A 22,764-nucleotide genomic window follows, 5' to 3' on the forward strand; every position below is an offset into this window, starting at 1 on the left:
TGATGTACTAGGTCTGGAGCCTTGCCCAGGAATCTGTATTTCATAAGCTCCCTATGTGATTCAGATACACAAATCAGTCTTGGGAACCACTGATTCAATGCACTTTTAATAAGAAAATGTAAATTTTTTAAATTCTTGAATTACAAATATTAGAATAGGGAAAAAGATTCTACGTGTTATATGAAAGTGATCAGATTTCAAGACTTGAGCTGTTTTGGTTTTTTTGTAGGCTGGGATCACTATGGAAGCAACTTAGCATTGGGGGCAGGTGAGATTCTTAAGATTTCTCTCTTTGTGCCCTGGCTTTTCTTCCCCAAGGGACAGTTTCATGACCCTTTTATTATTTTTTAAAATATTATTACAAATATTCCTAAAGTTTATATCAGTATATGGTACTATTGGCCTTCGTAGGCCAGACAGCATAATGATAAGCTGACTTCTGTAGATGATTCACAGTCCTTAAGGGGCTCCTGAGGTTGAACGTTGTTTGCAAGGGTAATCAGAAATTAAGCGTATATGCCCTTTGCCAAAGCGAAAAAAGCCAAAAAAGGGTAGCAGAAGGAGGTCTTAAATTTCAAGGCTTTTATGATACCATTTTACTAAAACAGCTTTTCCGTAATTTTTAACAGCTAATATAATGCCCTCATCATCTCATCTCTTTGGCTCAATGCCATGGGGACCACCAGTGCCAGTTCCTGGGAAGCCCTTCCATCATACTTCATACGCTGGTACCATGCCTGTGGCTGGAGGAATGCCAGCTGGTGTGCACAATCAGTTCATACCTCTACAGGTGAGACCTGAAAGAGAATTATTATATTTTTTTAAGAGAATTAGTTTCTCACTGCTCAAAGACCATTGATAAAATTTTGTTTATTCAGTGCCAACTAGAAGTCCATTCAGTACTGGTCTGTGTACTGAGAATATATTTTGACCAGTGGTGACCAGTCTGACCTGTTCCCTGCTGTCTGAGTTTGTGTTCTAATAGATAATAATAATTGCAACAAGTAATAACATCCTTTTCTAGAACAAAGGGGTGTAAAATCAGGAATATCAATTTTCTTTAAGTTATGGATAATTTTTAAATATTTTATTTGTAACCGTATTCCTTGAATTTCTAAAGTCTGGTTTGGAGGTTATAAGTGGAAGTCACAAGTCAGCAGTGATTGACAAGTATTAGCAGCATGGTTTATGGTATTTTCTGACACTAGCTCTTCTGGTCTACATTGTTAATTAATGATGCTTGTATTCCTCAAAGGTAACTAAAAAAAGGGTTGCAAACAAAAAGGATTTTGAGAACAAGGATGCCCCGAGTTGTCAAGCCGCCCTACTTCAGACTAGCCAGTCAGCATCTGCTGATGTCACCAAAGTAATTCCACAGGAGAGTTTATCAGCTTCCTTAAAGTCCTCTCAGATTACTCAACTGGCGTCTCCTTTTCAAGTTGAAGCTGCCTCCCCAGGCCATAGTATGTCTCACCGTAAGTCAACACCAGGCTCCTCAAGAAGAAAATCAAGAAAACTGGCTGTCAATTTTGGAGTTTCTAAACCTTCTGAATAAATTTGGTACTTGGAATTAAATTAATTTCATTCCTTTCCTCCCACCTTTTTATAAATCCACATCTGTCTCGTAAAAAATTACAGTGTACTATTTTAAAACAATATATTTCAATTAAAATTTTTAGTTGCCAGGCACTTTTCATGCTGTTTAAAAGACTGTACATCAAATTGTGCATCTTAAGTATGTGCAATTTGTTTTACATCAATTATACCTCAATAAAGCTGTAAAAGAAGACTAAATTCAACTTGGTGTTAAAATAATATCAACGGACTAAGGATTCAAAGGTACCACTCTAACCATTGGCCTCATCATTAGAAGCATCCTAAACTATGAATTAGACAACATATTGCAATAATTATAAACATTTTTTTACACTGTCATTGAGGGATAATTAAATGGAGCATGAAAATGGGCCTCAAGTATAATTTAGTGAATGTGGATTTTACTTCTCTTTTTAATGATGTCACAGAGTGTCAGGAGAATGGCTCTTATTTATAGGTATTTTAACTTATGTTTTATTATATCTGAGGGTCCTTTGGACCTGCTGTGAAGTGATCACACTTGCGGTGGTGCTGCCAGTTTTGCTTTATTCTCAATTTTGTACCAAAGCAACTTCAGAATACTGATCAGACTATTTCATTTAACTGCTTAGAATTATAAATAGCAATCTAGATTTGAGTAAATAATTACAATTTTTTAGATTATTCAAGAACCAGCATTAGTAATTTCTAATAAAATTAAGTTTCACAATCTACAGGGTATAATGATTAAAAATTAATCTTCTAATAGAATAAAGTACAAAATATTAATCATGTTGTTAATTAAAATAAATTGTGTTATCAATTTGTATAGCTTTTTACCTGCTTACTTAAACATACATGAGAGCTCCATGGTTGGTCCATGTGTAGCGCTTCCTGGAACTGATGAAATTCTAAATTTTTAAAAACTTCTGAGGTGTGCACAGGCACCATCAGTGTATACTGTACATTATTTATATGACAAGTGCCCGTCTCATTCTCGTTCCATATTTTTAGCTTTATGCTGAACTGCCCAGGGACTCTGGCATTTTGTCTTTGCATGTCACGTGTGGGTGTGTATTTTTTCAAGCTGTAGCTGTTGAAATTATTTTAGAGTTTATGAAAATGTCTCAGTGGTACCAGGGCCTGAGTTTTTATATATATGTTTGTGCTTTCATTTTTGTGATACGCTTGTATTTTTAAGAAAGTAAGTTATCATACTTTTTTAAAAGTAGGAACAACAATCTTTGTATGGAACTGCTTATTATTATATTTAGTTTCATTTGGCTCATTGAAAACTCTGCCATGAGTCTTAGTCTGTTTGTTTTTAAAAATGCTAGTATTGAATTAAATGGATTTCTTTCTCTAACTGCTAAATGTTAGAGTTTCTCTGAATGTTAATAGGATATTTGTATATTAGTCATGCCTTCAGTGTAAGAGATAAATGTTCATTATCTGTCATTTATCACAGTCATGTGAGTTTCTATGATTTTATTTTCTATTAGTTTTCCTAGACTCAGATGTTCATTGGTTCCCAGAATTTCTTTTTTGGGGAATATTTGTTTCTCTGTAATGGGATCTTGAGTAATGAGGCTCAAGTAATTCTCAGTGTTTGTCCTTATTGCCTCATGAACTGGTTTGTTTTTTTTTTTTTTTAAGGGAACATCTATTTGGGGTATACAATACAAAAAATTAAATTGTGACGATAAGATTATGTCAACCTCTTACTACTTTAAAGTGTATAATATTTTTCACCTTATGTAACTTTATAAACTCCAGCATTCAATAATTGCCTCACTCATCATTGCTCTGTGACCACTGTATAAACAGTGTACAGCCCACATCTTTTTTAAAGCCCAGAAGAAGGAGCACGTGCCATCTTCTGAAAACTCCAAGAGAAATTTCGGTAAGCACAGTGCCCCTGAACCCATATAAGGATGTTTCCTCAGTATTCAGGCAAAGCAAGCTGACAATTCTAGGTGGACAGGCAGTAAAAGTGTTTTCTTTTCATTCTTTCTTCTCTTTTTAAAAAATATATTATTCTAAAAGTCAAGACTAAAGAGAGATTAAAATGGGAGAGAGCTCCATAACGACTAGATAGTGTCAGGCATTCATCTATATTCTCTTCACCCTGTACACCTATTCTAAATGTGGGCCTGAGAGCAGTAGATGTGCCTTCTCTGGGGAGGATGTAAGAGGCAGAGACTGTTTTTATCTCATGACCATCTTGAGGAGACTAGATCCACTAATAGACTGGGAAACTTAACAGTTTTTCCTGTTTTGGATGGTGCAGACTCAGAATACCCCAAAGTTTAGAAATACGCCCATTCAACTGTTGAATCCGTTGTGGCCTTTCTGTGGAAACCATGGGCTGTATAGGGCACAGAAGAGCAGATTCCCCAAAATGCTTCATGTTTCCACGTAATAAGAGCAGTTAAATCTATTTAAACCTTCTTCTCGCTGAAACATTATTTCTAAATATCCTTGTTCAATAAAGTTTTTTTTCTTTTTTTGTTTCTTTTTGAGCAAATTAAGTGAATTTGAAGATTGGTCCTTCAGTCTCTTTGTTCCTTTTCACCATTTCCTACATTACCTGAGCTTTATAGTTTTACAAATAGGCGGTATTAATTGACTGAAACATCATGTAGACTCATGTCTTAAACGTCTGAGACTCAGTTACCTGAAAAATTAATTTCACCTCTGTGTGTATCTTGGTTTCAGTTTAAGATTATCCTTGCTGTTCAGAGGGATAAGTAGTTCTTTTAGAACTAAAAAGATAAGTAGATCTTTTTTTTCCTGTTGGTGGGAGAGATGAAAAACTCTTGATTCAGGTTTTTTTGTTTTTTATTTCCTTTTCTTTAGTCAGGTACTTGCTTTGGTTTTAGACTGATATTTTTCAAACTAATCTAGATTTTCGGGGGAAGGGTCAGAGAGGGAGCCAGTTGGAAGAAGGAAACAGTTAAATAAGACCTATCCAACACTGCATTTTTAGGCTATATCTTTCTAGCTCAAGGAAATAGATAAGTTGCAGGGTCTTTTTTATTCACTCACTTTTAAATCATCTGTTTTATTTGTATTAATAAATCATACATTTTCATAGTGATTGTCTAATTTTTACCTTTAAGATAGCTAGCACTGTCCAGCTGTCCATTGAAGTTCATTGTAATATGCTTCATCTCATTGTCCAGAGCCTCTTTTTTAAAGCAACTGCATACAATCTCCCAGCTTTTTTTGAGTTTGCTATATTTCTTAGTACCATCTTGCTTCCAAATTGTGTTTTTACTGTGGAGGAGAATTAATTTATTGGAGAGAAATGACCATGACAGACATTCTCAACCTTTAAAAAGAACTGAATCACAGAAATTCCCTTATTTTTTTTAGAGACAGTGATAGAACTCAAACTGGCAGTGTTCTTATTTCATAAGTTTTGTCAGTGAAAGTGTTTTTTTGCAGGAGCTTCCTTTCCTAGTTAGGATAATGCTTAAAATTCCAGAAATGAATATGTTTCAGGCAGAGCTGGTTCACATTTCCATCAGACCACTCCACCTTCTGCCAGGGAGCAGTGTGACACGGCGTCGAGACGGACAGAACGGGAGCAGGCGGAAGTCTCTCTGACTTCACTCCAGCACCGCTGATCCTTTGTTTAGAGGGAGAGGAAAAACAGGTATCAGATAGTTTTTGTAGTTAAGAATATCACCAATCCATAGCTGCTTTGTGTGTGTGTGTGTGTGTGTGTGTGTGTGTGTGTGTGTGTGTGTGTGTGTGTGTATGTGTGTGTGTGTGTGTGTGTGTGTGTGTGTACCAGCAGTAATGCCTTGCTCGATCGCATTCAGCCATCTCAAGTGCAATTCATGATGGAGACTCTGGTTTCCAACAGATAAAGTTTTACATAGTTAAACCTGTAAAAATTAGTTTTTTTTCAACAGTACACCTATTGCTAGTATTTCAGCAATTGGTATACTGTTAAATTGCCCAGGCCAAATAATTAAATTTCTGTAGCTGTTTTAGTCATTTGAGCCAAATCCTCATACTGTTTTCTCATAAAGTAATAAGAATGAGAATTTGGTCCTCAGTTTGCTTTAAGTTCTCTTATTCCTTTCTTTCCCTTACAGTTAAAGGACTTTTTTGTTTGTTTTGGAGCTTGGGGGCTTTTTTTTGCCTTAAGTGTCTACATTTTCTTTTGCCTGCACCCAGTTGCTTCTTTGAGTGTTTTCATCTATTTTGATATATGAGTAATAGATAGTATACTATATCATCAAAGTGTTCCAACATTTTGTTCTTTTAAACAATGTAAGTAAGTATAATTCATACATATATATCTTAATTCCTTTCTTTCCTCACATAAGTATTTTATAAGTAACTGGAATTTTTCATTAGATCTTATACAGAGCAGTATTTTATTAAAAGTTCAAAAGGGAAGACTTTTATGTGCTCATTTTGTAGTTTTTGTTTTTAAATATCTTTACATTGTCTGCAATTAAAGTGTTTTAAACTTGCATTGGAATGGACTCCGAATGTATTTTTGTCTTAAGCTGTACATTTGTAGATTTCTAGCATGAAGTTAGCCTCAAAATGTGCAAAAGGATTTTAAAATATATGAATCACTGTAAGAGTTTAAACATCTATACATGTTAAATGCTATATGGATTTTAATTAAACCTTTGAGAATGATTTCATAAGCTGTTTGTTCTTGTATGTTTGCAGTGATATTAAAAGTAGAAACATTACAGTATTCACTTAAACCCCATATCCTTTTTTTAGCAAGTTTTTAAAAAATATTTATTTACTTATTTGGCTGTGTCGGGTCTTAGTTGCAGCACGTGGGATCTTCATTGCAGCATGCGGGATCTTTCGTTGCAGTCCACGGGCTTCTCTAGTTGCAGCGTGCAGGCTTCTCTCTAGTTGTGGCACACAGGCTCCAGAGCATGCAGGCTCGATAGTTGTGGCACACGGGCTTAGTTGCACTGCAGCATGTGGGATCTCAGTTCCCCATCCGGGGATCAAACCTGCATCCCTTGCGTTCGAAGGCGGATTCTTACCCACTGGACCACCGGGGAAGTCCCAAACCTCATATGCTTTTATATTGGTATTTTGAAACTATGTCAGTTAGCACAAACTAGACAGCATGATTGGTGGAGAAAGTCGGACTATAGATTCTGTTGGCCACTGTTCAGATCCTACCTCAAATTCTAATTGTAAATAAATCATTCTCATTTTAGGACTGGCAAGTTATGTAATACCTAAGCCTGAGTTTCTTCATCTCCTAAAGGAAGAAAACAACACCCCTTGTATGGTTAATATGTTTAAAGCACTGGGCACATAGCAGGTATATTACAGATGTTAGTAAATAAGGATTTGTCACATGTACCCAAACACACAGAGTCCTGTATGGTGCCAAATACCTCTATGCTTTTCCCACTGAGTCCCTCTCCAGTATTCAGTTCATGCAGAGTCCCCACGCCTCCCTTAGGTATCTGGGAGACTTTTCTCTTTCTGTTCTTCCTTTTCCCTGCCATTGATCCCCTCCATCTTTTCTACCAAGGGGAAGGTTCTTACAGAGCCATGTTGGAAGAGGCTTTAATTCTTACTCATAAGACTGGGGAATCTACAAGACTAACATCTTGCTAATTGGCCATGTCTCACAATATAACTCCAATGCATTATTATGCATATTACCAAAATCTCTCTATGGTAGGGGTGGGAAGGAGTTGGAAAGAAAGGGTTAAGGAGGGAAGAAAATCTCTACCTACTAAATCTGCTTCCAGCTCTGCCCCTTCAACCTGAGTCTGTCTCTACTGTTGTACTTTTACTCAAGACCCCAAGGAGTGGTCACATTCTGATACAGTGTTGGGCCCCCTTCATCCAGCAGAAGGCACGAGGCCTAGGATCACCCGTGGAGACGTCGTCAGCTGCTTTTCCACTTCATCCCCCAGGCCGCCAGCTCCCCACAGTAACCACCCCGTCTACCCCAACTCTCTAGCATCACTGGGCTCCCCCAACCTTGGTGTCAGTTTTTTTTTACTTGAAAATCAAAACTAAACAAACCAAAACCCACTCAAGTTAGCTTAAGAAAAGGAAACTTGCTGTAAGAATATGGGGCTGTCTCAGAGAATCCAAGCAGGCTTCTCAGGAACTGAAACTTAGTCGAGGTGTTACCTTCCAATTCACTCTCTGTCTCCTCTCCATGGGGCCGTGGGCTCTGTAGTGTCTGCGACTCTCTGTAGATCAGGTCTTTGCTCCAACATCTATATTTGGGGGTGGGGGACAGGTCACCTTGAGGGGCTACCCCTGCTGGACTGTGGGTTGATGAGGAAATTTGGACCTATCAAAGGCAGGCTCTTAAGAAACAACCACATTCCGGGCTGGCAGTCAGTCCGCACAGTTCATACATAAAAGAAGGCCTGCAGGGACTTCTCTTGTGGTCCAGGATGTACAAAAACCACCTAGAATCCAAAAGCAGAAACATGGCTGAGCTTCAAAGGGGCCTGGACCAAGAGCAAGAAAGCTATCAGAAACATAGATACCTAACTTCTCCAGTCTCACCTCTGCCTTTCTGTTTAGCACTCAAGGCTTCCATATTCCCTTTGTACATTGCTTTAGTTCCAGCAACCAGCCTCGGACTAGCATCTCTCCATCTCACCTCCAAATGGGCTAAGTTTGTATCAGATGTCCACCTCCATGTAAGCAAGTAACATCAACTTCCACAAACATGGCTGCCAAGGCCCATTCATGTAGAGCGATGTTCTTTGGAGCAAGAAGGATCAGGATGTGAAGATACCCCTAAAAGCTATCCTCATAGGAGCTATTACATGATTTTAAGTAGGGGTTATTTGCTCTCAAGATGAAAACTGGTGGCATTGCAGAAAATTGATTAGAGTGAGTGGAAGTCATAGACAAACAGAAAGCTGTTTCAGTCATCCAAGTAAGAATGATGCAGCTGCACTAACTCTTAGAAGCTCCTATATTGTTCAGTATGTTGGATATCAAAGAGAAACAAGAAATGTGGAATCAGAGTTCCAGCATCACCCTCTCAGGCTGACCCATTAATCTTTTACCAGAGATTCCCTCTGGCGTATTGCAATTCATGGCGTAGCTGGTCTGGAAACAACACAATAGATCCAAGCCTTCCTGAGGAGACAACTGCGTTCTCCCACATCCTCCCGTGTATGACCTGCTGACTTTCTTTATTATCTAAGAAATATGAGCTCTTTCCAAGAAGTCTTTCTCAGCCTGATGACACTTCCTAGAATGTCAAACACGACTGCAACTATATTCGTGGACAGCAGGAGCAAAAACTATTTTTTAAAAATATTTATTTATTTAGGCTGCACTGGGTCTTAGTTGCAGCATGCGGGATTTTTTTTTTTTTTTTTTTTTTTTTTTTTTTTTTTTTGCGGTACGCGGGCCTCTCACTGTTGTGGCCTCTCCCGTTGCGGGAGCACAGGCTCCGGACGCGCAGGCGCAGCGGCCACGGCTCACGGGCCCAGCCGCTCCGCGGCACATGGGATCCTCCCGGACCGGGGCACGAACCCGCGTCCCCTGCATCAGCAGGCGGACTCTCAACCACTGCGCCACCAGGGAAGCCCATGCGGGATCTTTTAGCTGCAGTGTGTGGACTTAGTTGCAGCATGCAGACTCTTGGTTGTGGCATGCATGTGGGATCTAATTCCCTGACCAGGGATCGAACCCGGGCCCCTTGCATTGGGAGCGCGGAGTCTTCTTACCCACTAGACCACCGGGGGAGTCCCACAAACTCCTATTTCTTACCAAGAATGTATCACATGGAGTCAGAGCTAGCCTCAATCACAAAATCCTGAATGACAGTAGGTCCTCTTTGTTCATCATGTTAGAACATTATGTTCTACAAAAGACAACTGGATACAAACTGATGGAGATATCCCGCGCATTATGGCCAAGGCTGGGAATTTCTCCACTATGTCGGTTGCAGGGCAGTTTGTATTGTTCACAGGCACAAATCACATCATTCATTATGTCTCTATGAATATAGCACTGAAGGTTTGTGCTCCAGGCTCAGTGATAATAACAGTTACCACTTACGGCCTATCTGCTACGTACCATTCACTTTATATATAACACTTTCAATCTTCAAAACAACAGTAATATAAAAATCGTATTAACTCATTTCACAAATAAGGAAAGTTAAGACACAAAAAAGGCTAACTTGCCCAAAGATACAATATGCAGCTGAGTTGGAATTCAGAAGAGATCTGTTGAATCCCCAAACCCATGTTCTAGTTTACTTTCTCTTTTGAAATTAATTTCTAATTGTTTAGGTAACATATGGCTGCATTTCCTACAAATTTTGAAAGGATGGCAGGTGAGAGTAAAATCTTTGGACCACCTTCTAGAGGTAATCGTTGTGAGCATGTGGTGTGTGTCCTTCTAGCCTTTTTTGATGCCACCCTATCTGCACATATAACTACTTATAAATTGCTTTTTTATTTTACATAAATGGCGTCATGCTTTAGGCGTCGTTCTGAAACTTGCCTGGTTCCCTCAGCAAGTATCTCTGAGACTTGGCCTGGTCTGCCACACATGCTGTTCCCCTTCCTAGGCCTACCTGCTTCTCTGAACACCTGGCAGAGCAAGAGGTAGTGATGAAGATCTCAGCTGATCACCACTGACAGCTCCACACACTTTAAGGGAATTTTTTTCTTTTTTTCCAACATTTCATTATGAAAATTTTCTAATAGAGAGCAAATATACAATGAACATGTATATACCCAATACCTAGATTCTACCATTAACATATTACTATCCTTGCTTCATTACATATCCATCCAACCGCATTAGCAGAGCTCCCTGAAGCCCCTCACTGAGCTATCAGCTCTGCTCAGGTTGTCAAATGACCCATATGACACCTAACTGGGTGAGCGGGGAGCGGGGGGGGGGGCAAACCCATTTTGTTAGATGTCAGCAGAGTTCTCTATCCTGGAAAGGATGTCTTTTATGGAAAAACTACCTATCCTGCAGGACATCCAAGACTATTTGACTGAAATGGCCTAGAATTGTACTTAAGGTTGAAAAGACCGTAAGAGAATGGATTACATATCAGCCTGCCAAAGCAAACTATTCTGGGTCCCTACTTTTCGGGAGGGCGGCACCAAGAGCTCCATCAAGAATCCAGACTGACTTCAAGGAAACCGTCATGGTCGATAGCTTCCCCAAATGGATCCAGGTCTTTCCCTGTCCAACTCAAACCTCTGGAGCAACAGCCCTGAGAAAGACAACTGTTTGCAGCACCAGGATGTCAGGAACGACCATTTATGACAATAAGTCTATCTTTATTTCATTTGACATGAGGAAATTTGGGGTCAATATCCTTGGTGTGCAGTACAGTTGGGCAGGTTGTAAAGACAGTACAGATCTCTAAGTACAAACTTGCCAGGTTTTGTGTCCCTCCATAGCAGATATCTTTTTAAGGAATGTGGCCAAGAGTGAATGAATGAGTCAATGTTTTTTAAAACAGAGCATTATCTCAAAGCTGGCTTTGCCTACTTGCAGCAAAACTTATCGGGCATACAGCATTCTGGTTGCAGTTTTGTCTGTAGGGATTCTTGAGTTAGGTTTATTCCAGGAGTATATTCTCACCCCTGTGACTCGGGTTATTGGGCCTGTGACATGTACTAACAGACAGGCCATTGCGGCATCCCCACACATAGCTGAGGCAGAAGTGTTCCTCAAGGAATGCAAGGGGTGATATGGCACCAGAAGAGGTGAGCTTTCTGTCAAAGGGCAAGAAATTAGTGGAGGGAGTGCCAGCAGGGACCAGGGATAGATTTAGTGGGGCTGGCAGTGCAGAAGGGAAAACTTCCTATACTGCTTGAAGGAGATGCTTTGATATTGTTCCACAAGTATTAGTTGAGGGCCTACTATGGGCTGGGCACTGTCAGGAAACCCAGGCTTCCAGGGAAGGACTCCAAAGGAAGGAGAAGAGAAGCCAAGACTCAGCCAGCATACAGACTTTATTCCCTTCACAGAGAGGTGACTGTGTATTTATCACACAAGGCTGCTACCTCATTCAGGACCCTCAAGGTCAGTTTTCTTTTTCTTTTTTTAATCAGAACATTTAAAAGTAAGCTGACATGATTTCCAGCCAAAGAGGGACTTTTGACAGGGAATTTTGCTCTCTTCCTTTGCTGCAAAATAATGTATGTTTCTCTTCTAGGGAATGAGCACACAGACGCTTGCTTAAGCACAATAGATATTAGTCACAGCTCACTGATTTCATCTATTTCTCCCCCGGAAAGAAAACTACCATTACAGGGTGATATCAGAGAGTCCTCATAAGGGGACTTGACTGAGAATACAATGCAAAGCTCAAATTAACAGTATCAGACAAATCATTGAGGGTGTCCATAGCAAGGAGTCTGGGAGCTAAAACCCCCCGGGTCTGCACACATTGCAGAGTAACCTATGAGACAAATTATTATTTTTTTTAAACTAGAGAACATTATTTATTTATTTATTTTGGCTGCCCCCTGTCTTAGTTGCAGCATGCATTCCGGATCTAGTTCCCCGGCCAGGGATCGAACCCCGGCCCCCTGCATTGGGAGAGCGGCGTCTTACCCACTGGACCACCAGGGAAGTCCCTATGAGACAAATTCTTAATGCAGCTTTTGTGATCTTTGCTTTTCTTCTTTAAGCTGTAGTTCACCATTGCTAGATAAATGCTTCCTGAGTTCAACACACGCAAACAACTTTCCCCATCTCAATAGCTTAATCAAACACCAGTGGAGTCTTAACCAGTGTCTCTGGGGTTGTCAGATGATAATTTCCCAATGACACTTCCTTAGCACCACTAAGTGAAGGAAGTCATCATTTTAGCCTGAAATGTCATCATGTGATATTTCTACATTTATTGCTAATAATAGAGGTCACAACCGCATGAGTCATCTTTGATTCCTCCTTTTCTTCACCCACCACACGCAGTTCGCAAGTCGTGGTGCAATGTCATCTCCTATATCTGCCCTCTTCTCTCCATCCTCATGGTTACCTTACCTTAATGCAGGTTCTCTTCTTCTCAAGCTTAGCCTATTGACATGGTCCTCTTTTTTTTCCTGCTTCCAGACTCCAGTCCATAAGAACAACAATAGTAAATACTGTTTACAGACCAAGTGCTTTATAGCATTCTGCCATTTAACTCTCACCACAGTGTTGTGAGAGAGGCATTTTAAAAGATTTTTCTTTTACTGTGGTAAGAACACAACATGAGATCTACCCTGTTTACAAGATTTTAAGTATAGAGCACCATACTGTTGACTGTAGATGCAATATTGTACAGCAAATCTCTAGAATTTATTCCTCTAAACTGAATTCATGTAGAACTTAAAACTTTATGCTCGGGACTTCCCTGGTGGTGCAGTGGTTAAGAATCCGCTTGCCAATGCAGGGGACACAGGTTTGGTCTGGGAAGAGCCCACATGCCGTGGAGCAGCTAAACCCGTGCGCCACAGCTACTGAGCCTGCGTTCTACAGCCCACGAGCCACAACTACTGAAGCCCACGTGCCTGGAGCCCGTGCTCCACAACAAGAGATGCCACTGCAATGAGAAGCCCGCGCACTGCAACGAAGAGTAGCCCCCGCTCGCCACAACTAGAGAAAGCCTGTGTGCAGCAACAAATACTCAACACAGCAAAAAAATAAATAAATAAAATAAATAATTTTTTTTTAATCATTTTAAAAATCCCTTATGCTCATTAACTAGAAATTCTTCAATTTCTCCTTTCAACCCCTGGCAACCAGCTCAGATTGAAATTTTCCTCAACTACCCAGCAATGAATGAACATATGCTAGGGTTTATCATCATGGCACTTTAAGATACTGAGGCAAAGAAGCTCTTGAAAGCTTTCAAGAAAAAAAAATCACATACAAAGGATTAGGAGTAATAATGATTTAAGACATCTCAAAGGTAGTGCCAGAAGCTAGAGAATAATGAAGCAAAGTCTTCAAAATACTGAAAGGAAATAATTTCTAACATAGAATTCTATACTCAGCCAAAGATAAAATATTAGGATAATATTTTATAAAGACATTTTCTAACATAAAAGTCTCAAATAATGTAACTTTTTTTTTTTTTTTTGGCACGCTGCACAGCTTGTGGGATCTTAGTTCCCCAACCAAGGATTGAACCCGTACCCTCAGCAGTGAAAGGACGTAGTCCTAACCACGGAACTCCCTCAAATAATGTAACTTTTAAGTGTCCTTTCTCAAGAAACTACTAGAAGATATGCACTAACAACGTGAGAATGTGACCCAAGAATGAAGATTTAAACCAGATGGAAAAGAAGTTCTAATCGAATTCACACAAGATAATTTCTTCAGTGATAGCAAACGGAGATTTCAGTATGAAAGCTGTCCATCACGTCTAGAGGTTGACTAGTACAAACTGGAAAAAGTTAGAAAGCCCCAGAAGAGATGGCTTTAAGAAAATGAAACTGAGAAAATTCCTGATGTTTCTGAACATCCTTAGGGGAGATTTAGAAAATTATAAAAGGTACTTGGGTTGAATTAATAATAAATTTATAGAAAACCAGAAATATCAGATTAAATATTAACTCCAGAGAAAATAGAAAAGTTTTGCAGGAAAGGAAAATATTCATAATTTAGGTTCTAGCAGAAAATAGATAGCATAATTCAGGAGACCTTAATAAAGACACTAAAAACTTTTAAGGGTGTAGGTAGACTTAAGAAAACTAAAAAGACTAATAACAGCATAAGAATTGTTACCACTCCAGGACAAAAAAGGCAAAAAGAACATGCCATTACTTGACTCCAAAGAGACGGAGGGCGTTGCCTGACAAGAGCTGTGACCTTCTGTAGAACTAAGCAGGTAACCCATGGCCACCTAGTAGGGCAGGAGCTGGGGAACATATACTATGACCTCATTGTTTCTCCCTCCAGTGTCCTGCTGGTGCTTTCTATTGGTCAAACCCAACTGAGTAACCATGGGGCAAGGGAACCCTTTGATGGAGTCCATGCAGATCAGCCTCCCAAGACACAGCAGAATGGAGAAGGATGAAGAGTGAATCTGGAAAGGCAAACAGAAGAGACACAGCATAGTACTGATACACTGGGTCAACTGTGGATTATGCTTATAACAACCATGTTAATAAAACATATGATTATAATAATGGAAGCCAAATAGTCATCTGAACAAAAGCATGTTATAACTGTATTAGGAAGATGGAAAGGGTGTACATATTTGGTGGCGGGTGGAAATGTGTGTACTCTTCCATGGTGGACGTCAGTAGATCATGCCCCAAACTGATAAAATATGTCACTAATGGAAATACGAAAAGAAGATTTAATGTAACTGCCTACAATAAAATGAAATAAAACAATAAAAGAATTAACCGAGAAGACCTCTCACATCTTTCTCAGCCCTAACATCTTATTATTATTATTCTCATGGTCCATAGGTGGAAAATTCTACATTTGACTAGTGAAACCTCCACCTCAAGAATGATTAGAAATTTAAAAATCCTAAATTAGGGACTTCCCTAGCGGTCCAGTGGTTAAGACTCCACGCTGCCAATGCAGAGGCCGCAGGTTCAATCCCTGGTTGGGGAACTAGGATCCCACATGCCGTGAATAGGAAAAAAAAAAAAATCCTAAATTAGGATTCTCACAAACTGGATTCTCACAGTCTCAAAAATATCACTCCATGGATTACTTATGAAGTACAGAAGGGGAGAAGGTACCTTCATAGTTTGGAGATTTGGCAGTCACTATTTTAAGCAAATAGTCTAGCTTGGCAACAGTTGCAAGAGTAGTAGGGAAGGACTGACATTCTATACTTCTTGATGTGATGCCAGTGGAGGACTCAACATCTCCAATGTGGTATTCTTGCCAAAAATGCTTGTCCTGACTCTAGTAGAGGGAGACATGTGGGATTTACAGCATAAATCCAGGCCAGATAACTGACCTGTTCTCTCCAAGGGAGGTTGGGGGCAGGGAGGGCTGGGAGAGATTCAAGAAAACTAATGGTCAGATACAATGTATGAACCTTGATTGGATCTAGGTTAGGAAAAAATAACATTTATAAGGCACTTTATGGCTCAGTGGGCTTCTTTGAATATGAGTGATGTTACTGAATTAGGGTAAGTTTTCTCAGGCACAGCAATGATGCCGCAGTTATGTAGGAGATGTTCATAATCTTGCAAGACACACACTGTTGTATTTAGGTGTGAAGTGTCATGTACCTGCCTCCCACTTTCAGATGGTCTGGCATAAAGGAAGCATCGAAAAAGATAGAGGGAATGTGGTCAGATGTCAACAATAGCCCTTTCGATGAGGACTATTCAGGTAAGAATACTGAAGACTATTCTTTCAACTCTTCTGCAGATTCAAAAGAAAAGATTTTAAATGCTTCTGAGGAGGGACAAATGTGGGGATTGGTGGGGTATTGTTTCATAATAAGCCTTGTTGAGCATGGGCTCTATCTACATATTTAACCTTGATAAGGATAAAAACTAATAAAATAAAATCAGTCAAAGCCACCAGGAGGGACTTCCCTGGTGGTCCAGTGGCTAAGACTCTGCGTTCCAATGCAAGGGGCCCAGGTTCAATCCCTGATTAGGGAACTAGGTCCCACATGCCACAACTAAGAGTTCACATGCTGCAACTAAAGTTCCCGCATGCTGCAAGTAAAAGATCCCGCATGCCACAACTAAGACCGGGCACAGCCGAATAAATAAATAAACATTAAAAAAAAAAAAAAAACAACAGGAGAAACATTACAATTTTGACAAATGTCATTTGGAAATTAGTACTTTTTACGTTTAGCAGTTGCGTCTTAGGGCTGGAACTTGCCTGGAGAACCTCTCAGCCTGCTTCCTCTGTTGTAGAGATTAATAAAGTGAGGCTCAGCAGTTAAGTGATTTGCCCAAGGTCACACACCTATGTAGCAGCGGAGCCAGGTCTAGGGTTGCCGCACTTCTGCTCCAATAATCTTTCCTTTATGTACCATGAATCATACGTCATCTATTGAGTACCATTACTGCATAGTGAGTACACCACTGTGCAGTGATCTGTGCTCTTTCTTAAGAACGATAACACCAACAGCGGTGAACGGGGAGGAAGAGGGAAAACCAGGAGGCTACGAAGACCACAGTCCAATATTGGCTGGGAAGGGAAATTGACACTGACATTGCAGAGAGGTTCCTCTCGGGCAGTAAAGAATCCATTCTACCAAATTAGAGGGTTTCATCAGTTCACACTCTAATTGACCATTAAAGCTTAGTAATTGATACTAAGAAGCTTGTAAGCCTTTGGCTCCCAACATTTGGCCCAGCTGTCAAAAGTCAGCGCAGTCAAGACAGACAATGAAGCTTTGTTGCTGTGTGTGGTCGTCACTGAGATTTTTAGACAAAGAGAAACAGTTCTTAGAATTTGGAATACTTGGCTAGTTTTTAAAAATATCTGTCCAGGGCTTCCCGGCTTCCCTGGTGGCGCAGTGGTTGAGCGTCCACCTGCCGATACGGGGGACGCGGGTTCGTGTCCCGGTCTGGGAATATCCCACATGCCGCGCAGCTGCTGGGCCCGTGAGCCGTGGCCACTGAGCCTGCGCGTTCGGAGCCTGTGCTCCGCAGCCGGAGAGGCCGCAACAGTGAGAGGCCCGCGTACCGCCAAAAAAAAAAAAAAAAATCTGTCTAATTTCCTTGCCACGTTTTAAGACTCCAAACAATAAGGGTGGGTTTGACGATGTATATTTTATTCTTTTCCCCTATATCTTATTATAAAAAGTTTCCAAACACACTAGAAAAAATTACTTCTGAACATCCATATACACACCACCTAAATTCTACCATTACTATTCTACTATTCTTACGTTATTACCTATGCATCGATCCATCTCTCTTTCTATTTACCAGTCCATCTTGTTTTTGTATGCATTTCAAAGTAGTTGCAGACATCAGTATACTTCCGAACCCAGATACTTCAGCATGCATATCACTACCTAGAATTCAATATTTTATGGTGCCTTTTTGTTTCTTTACAGGTAAAATTTATATAAAGTGAAATGCACAAATTTTAAGTGGGCCATGAGGTCTGGCAAATATACACACACGTGCAACCTAAATCATCACCAAGGCACAGAACAGGAACATTACACACAAACAATTCCCTCACATCCTCTCCCAATAAATCCTCAACTGCCCAGAGGCAACCATTGTTCTGAAATTTTTTCACCAAAAATTAATTTTGCCAGCTCTAGAACTTCATATCAATGGAAAAAAACAGTATGTTCTCTTTTTTTAAAAAAAAAATGAAGAGTAGTTGATTTACAGTATTATATTAGTTTCAGGTGTACAACAAGGGATTCAGTATAGAGTATATACTCTTTTTTTTTTTTTTTTTTTTTTTTTAGTACGCGGGCCTCTCACTGTTGTGGCCTCTCTTGTTGCGGAGCACAGGCTCCGGACGCGCAGGCTCAGCGGCCATGGCTCACGGGCCCAGCCGCTCTGCAGCACGTGGGATCCTCCCGGACCGGGGCACGAACCCGTGTCCCCTGCATCGGCAGGCGGACTCTCAACCGCTGCGCCACCAGGGAAGCCCGAGTATAGAGTATATACTCTTTATGCTAGGTTTCTTTTACTCAATATCATGTTTTAGCATTCATTCATGTTGTGTGGATCAATAGTTTGCTTCTCTTTATCTCTGAATAGTAGTCCATTGTGTGAAGAAGATAGCTTAAGATTTATTCTGCAACTGATGAACAGCTGATCTGTTTCCAGTTTGGGGTTCTTATGAATAAAGCTACTATGAATGTTCTTGTACATAGCCTTTTGTAGACATTTGTTGGGTTTTTTAAAAATATTTTTTAATGTACCTTTTTGAAAAAATAAATTTATTTATTTTTGGCTGTGTTGGGTCTTCGTTGCGGTGCGTGGGCTTCTCATTGCGGTGGCTTCTCTTGTTGTGGAGCACGGGCTCTAGGTGCACAGGCTTCAGTACTTGTGGTGCACAAGCTTAGTTGCTCCGCGGCATGTGGGATCTTCGCGGACGGAGGCTCGAACCCATGTCCCCTACATTGGCAGGTGGATTCTTAACCACTGCACCACCAGGCAAGTCCTAGACATTTGTTTTCTTTTGTATTGGGTAAATACCTAGGAATGGAATTTGTGAGTCATAGGATATGCATATGTTTAGTTACATAAGAAACTGTCAGACTTTTTCGACGTGGTCATACTAACTCATACTTTCACCATCAATGGGTGAGAATTCAATTTATTCCACATGTCCACCAACCTTTGTCTTCTTCGTCTTTAATATGAGCCATTCTGTTGGTGTGTATTCTTTATTCTTTGATAAATGCGTTAATACCATTAAAATCAGTCTGTTTTTAGAAAAAAAGTGTACCCTCACTTAGAGAAGTTAAGACTTTGCTTCCTTGCACTCACAGGAAATTGACATACTTTAAAACATATACATGCAGTCTCTCTTTTTTTCTTAGACTCTGTCTTATTTTTTTGTCGTTTTTTTGTAGTTTTAAAAAAATGTGGCAAAATACACATGACGAAATTTACCACTTTAACAATTTTAAAGTGTACAACACAGTGGTATTAAGTACATGTATGATGCTGTGACCTCATCACTGTATCTAGCTGCAGAACATTTTCAGCAGCCCAAATGGAAACCCCACTTTTCACTCACCCTTCTCCTTCCTCCCAGCCCCCAGCACCCACAAATCTGATTTTTGTCTCTATGGATTTTCCTATTCTGGATATTTCATATAAATTGGATACTACAAAATGTGGCTGTTCTATGATTATAAGATAGTAGGTATGACTGTAGACTCTCTAGTTGCCAGGACACAACACAAAGGCACTCTGGGTAGAGGAAAGGCAGGACATGTTGTTACTTACAGCTCCAAATGAGAGAAGGCTTCCTTGCAGGAATGCACCGGGTTGGCAGGGGACAGGGCAGCAAGAAGCCGGAGCCATAGGAGGCAGCTCAGGTGTGACCGGCAGGGTGGGATTCAGCTTGGTTTTATGGGCTTCCTGGGAAGAAGGAATTTTGAAGAATTGTGTAGGTCTAAGGAAGAAGAGGTCACCCCTGTTAGGTTTCTGGGAGCCTCTGGCAGTTGGGAATGTTTGTACATACCCCAGGAGTGTCAGAGCCCCAGAGGGAAGTAGCTGGGGTGGGTGCTTAGCAAACTGCCCACAAAGGGGAAATGAGAATTTTCACCATGACTTCAAATTGGGTCAAGAGAGCACTTGTGAAATATTATAGTACAGCGACCTTTTGTGTCAGGTTCATTTCACTGAGTACAGTGCTTTCAAGGCTCATCCATGTTATAGCATGTGTCACTACTTCATTCTTTGCTGTTCCTGAATACTATTCCATCGTCTGGATATACCACATATTGTTTATTCCTTCATCCATGTAATGGACATTTGGATGGTTTCCACCTTTTGGCTATGAGGAATAGTGCTGCTATAAACATTCATGTACAAGTTTTTATTTGAACACCTATTTTCAATTCTTTAGAGTATATTCCCAGTATATATTCTCTCTCTTTTTTTTTTTTTTTCGGTACACGGGCCTCTCACTGCTGTGGCCTCTCTCCCGTTGCGGAGCACAGGCTCCGGACGCGCAGGCGCAGCGGCCATGGCTCACGGGCCCAGCCGCTCTGCAGCACGTGGGATCTTCCCGGACCGGGTCACGAACCCGTGTCCCCTGCATCGGCAGGCGGACTCCCAACCACTACGCCACCAGGGAAGCCCCGTGAGGTATGTTTTAATAATAATGATAGTTTATATGCACTTCCTTGGAGAAGCACTCATGCACCTCAGATAAATATGATTTATATGTAATTCTTTTCTATATCTTCAATTCACCTTACTTTATGTTAGTTACTTTTTTTTTTTTTTTTTTTTTTTTCGGTACACGGGCCTCTCACTGTTGTGGCCTCTGTCCCGTTGCGGAGCACAGGCTCCGGACGCGCAGGCTCAGCGGCCATGGCTCACGGGCCCAGCCGCTCGGCGGCACGTGGGATCTTCCCGGACCGGGGCACGAACCCGCGTCCCCTGCATCGGCAGGCGGACTCTCAACCGCTGCGCCACCAGGGAAGTCCCCCCAGTATATTCTTTAGAGTGGAATTGCTGGGTGGTATGTAATGTACTGAGGAATCTCCCAACCATCCTCTGAGCAGCTGCATGATTTAACATTTCTTCCAGAAATGGACAAAGATTTCAACTTCCCCACATGCTCACCACCGCTTGTTATTTTCCACCTTTTTCTTATGAGCAGTCTAGTGGGTATGAAGTGGTATCTCACTGTGGTTTTGATTCGCGTTTCCCTAATGACGGACGACAGTGAGCACCGTTCTCTGCGCTTGTTGGCCATCTGTATGTCTTCTTTTGAGAGATGTCTATTCAAGTCCTTCGCCCATTCCTAAACTGGGTTGTTTGTCTTTTTGCATGAAATCTATCTTAACTCCACAAAGCAGCTTTCTTTTTTCAAAATAATTTCCTCTTATTTTCAATACAGGCATAGCTCAGAGATATTGCGGGTTTGGATCCAAACCACCGCAATAAAGCAAATATCACAACAAAGTGCGTCACATCAATTTTATGGTTTTCCAGTGCATACACAAGTTATGTTTACACTATACCATAGTCTCTTAAGTATTGCATTATGCCTAAAAAAGCAATGTACATACCTTAATTTTAAAATAATGCTGTTGCGGGCTTCCCTGGTGGTGTAGTGGTTAAGAATCCACCTGCCAATGCGGGGGACATGGGTTTGATCCCTGGCCCAGGAAGATCCCATGTGCCACGGAGCAACTAAGCCCGTGCACCACAGCTACTGAGCCTGTGCTCTAGAGCCCGTGCTCCTCAGCAAGAGAAGCCACCGCAATGAGAAGCCCGCGCACCGCAACGAAGAGTAGTCCCTGCTCGCGGCAACTAGAGGAAGCCCACGCGCAGCAACGAAGACCCAACGCAGCCAAAAATAAAATAAAATAAATAAATTTATTAATAATAATAATAATGCTGTTGGAAAAACGGTGCTGATATGCGTGCTCAATATGGGGTTGCCACAAACCTTCAATCTGTAAAAAATGTAATATCTGCAAAGTGTAAACAGTAAAAGGAGGTATGCCTGTGTTTGTAGTTTTAACTTAGTAAAAGATAAAGGTTTGCTTATTCCAACATGCAATATTTTTAAAAACATGGTTAAACAAAATATGTGCACTGTTTACGTAAAAGGATCAACTTTTCAGATGACATTATTCTAGTTTTCAGAAAAGAACTGAATATCCTGATTAGAAGGCATTAAATTAAACTGAAATTCAACCGTATTATACTATTATCAGAACAGGTGGCAAAAACACTATTCTTTTTTTTTAACGACTTTATTGGAGTATAATTGCTTTACAATGGTGTGTTAATTTCTGCTTTATAAAAAAGTGAATCAGCTATACATATACATATGTTCCCATATCCCCTCCCTCTTGTGTCTCCCTACCTCCCACCCTCCCTATCCCACCCCTCTAGGTGGTCACAAAGCACTGAGCTGATCTCCCTGTGCTATGCGGATGCTTCCCACTAGCTATCTATTTTACATTTGGTAGTGTATATATGTCCCTGCCACTCTCTCACTTCGTCCCAGCTTACCCTTCACCCTCCCCATGTCAAGTCCATTCTCTATATCTGCATCTTTATTCCTGTCCTGCCCCTAGGTTCTTCAGAACCATTTTTTTTTAGATTCCATATATATGTGTTAGCATATGGTATTTGTTTTTCTCTTTCTTACTTCGCTCTGTATGACAGACTCTAGGTCCATCCACACCACTACAAATAACTCAATTTTGTTTCTTTTTATGGCTGAGTAATATTCTGTTGTATATATGTGCCACATCTTCTTTATCCATTCATCTGTTGATGGACACTTAGGTTGCTTCCATGTCCTAGCTATTGTAAATAGAGCTGCAGTGAACATTGTGGTACATGACTCTTTTTGAATTATGGTTTTCTCGGGGTATATGCCCAGTAGTGGGATTGCTGGGTCATATGGTAGTTCTATTTTTAGTTTTTTAAGGAACTTCCATACTGTTCTCCATAGTGGCTGTATCAATTTACATTCCCATGAACAGTACAAGAGTGTTCTGTTTTCTCCACACCCTCTCCAGCATTTATTGTTTGTAGATTTTTTGATGATGAC

The 22,764-nt window shown here is 40.5% G+C and overlaps 1 protein-coding gene across 5 annotated transcripts in view; it reads left to right on the forward strand.

Moving 5' to 3' along the window:
• XRN1 (5'-3' exoribonuclease 1) overlaps positions 1-3,284 on the forward strand; it is a 99,106-nt gene extending 95,822 nt beyond the window's left edge. Inside the window, exons 40-42 of one of the 5 annotated variants that reach the window (XM_059064925.2) lie at positions 230-268; positions 630-790; positions 1,256-3,284. In XM_059064925.2, coding sequence (XP_058920908.1) covers positions 230-268; positions 630-790; positions 1,256-1,555 — 500 coding nt within the window. In that variant the 3' untranslated portion in view covers positions 1,556-3,284. The remainder of the gene's footprint in view (positions 1-229; positions 269-629; positions 791-1,255) is intronic. The other 4 variants (XM_059064924.2, XM_067033628.1, XM_067033627.1 and 1 more) reach the window with 4 other exon arrangements.
• The last annotated feature ends 19,480 nt before the right edge of the window (positions 3,285-22,764 follow it).

The sequence above is a fragment of the Kogia breviceps genome, chromosome 5 (assembly GCF_026419965.1).
Source record: "Kogia breviceps isolate mKogBre1 chromosome 5, mKogBre1 haplotype 1, whole genome shotgun sequence".
Lineage (NCBI taxonomy): Eukaryota > Metazoa > Chordata > Mammalia > Artiodactyla > Physeteridae > Kogia > Kogia breviceps.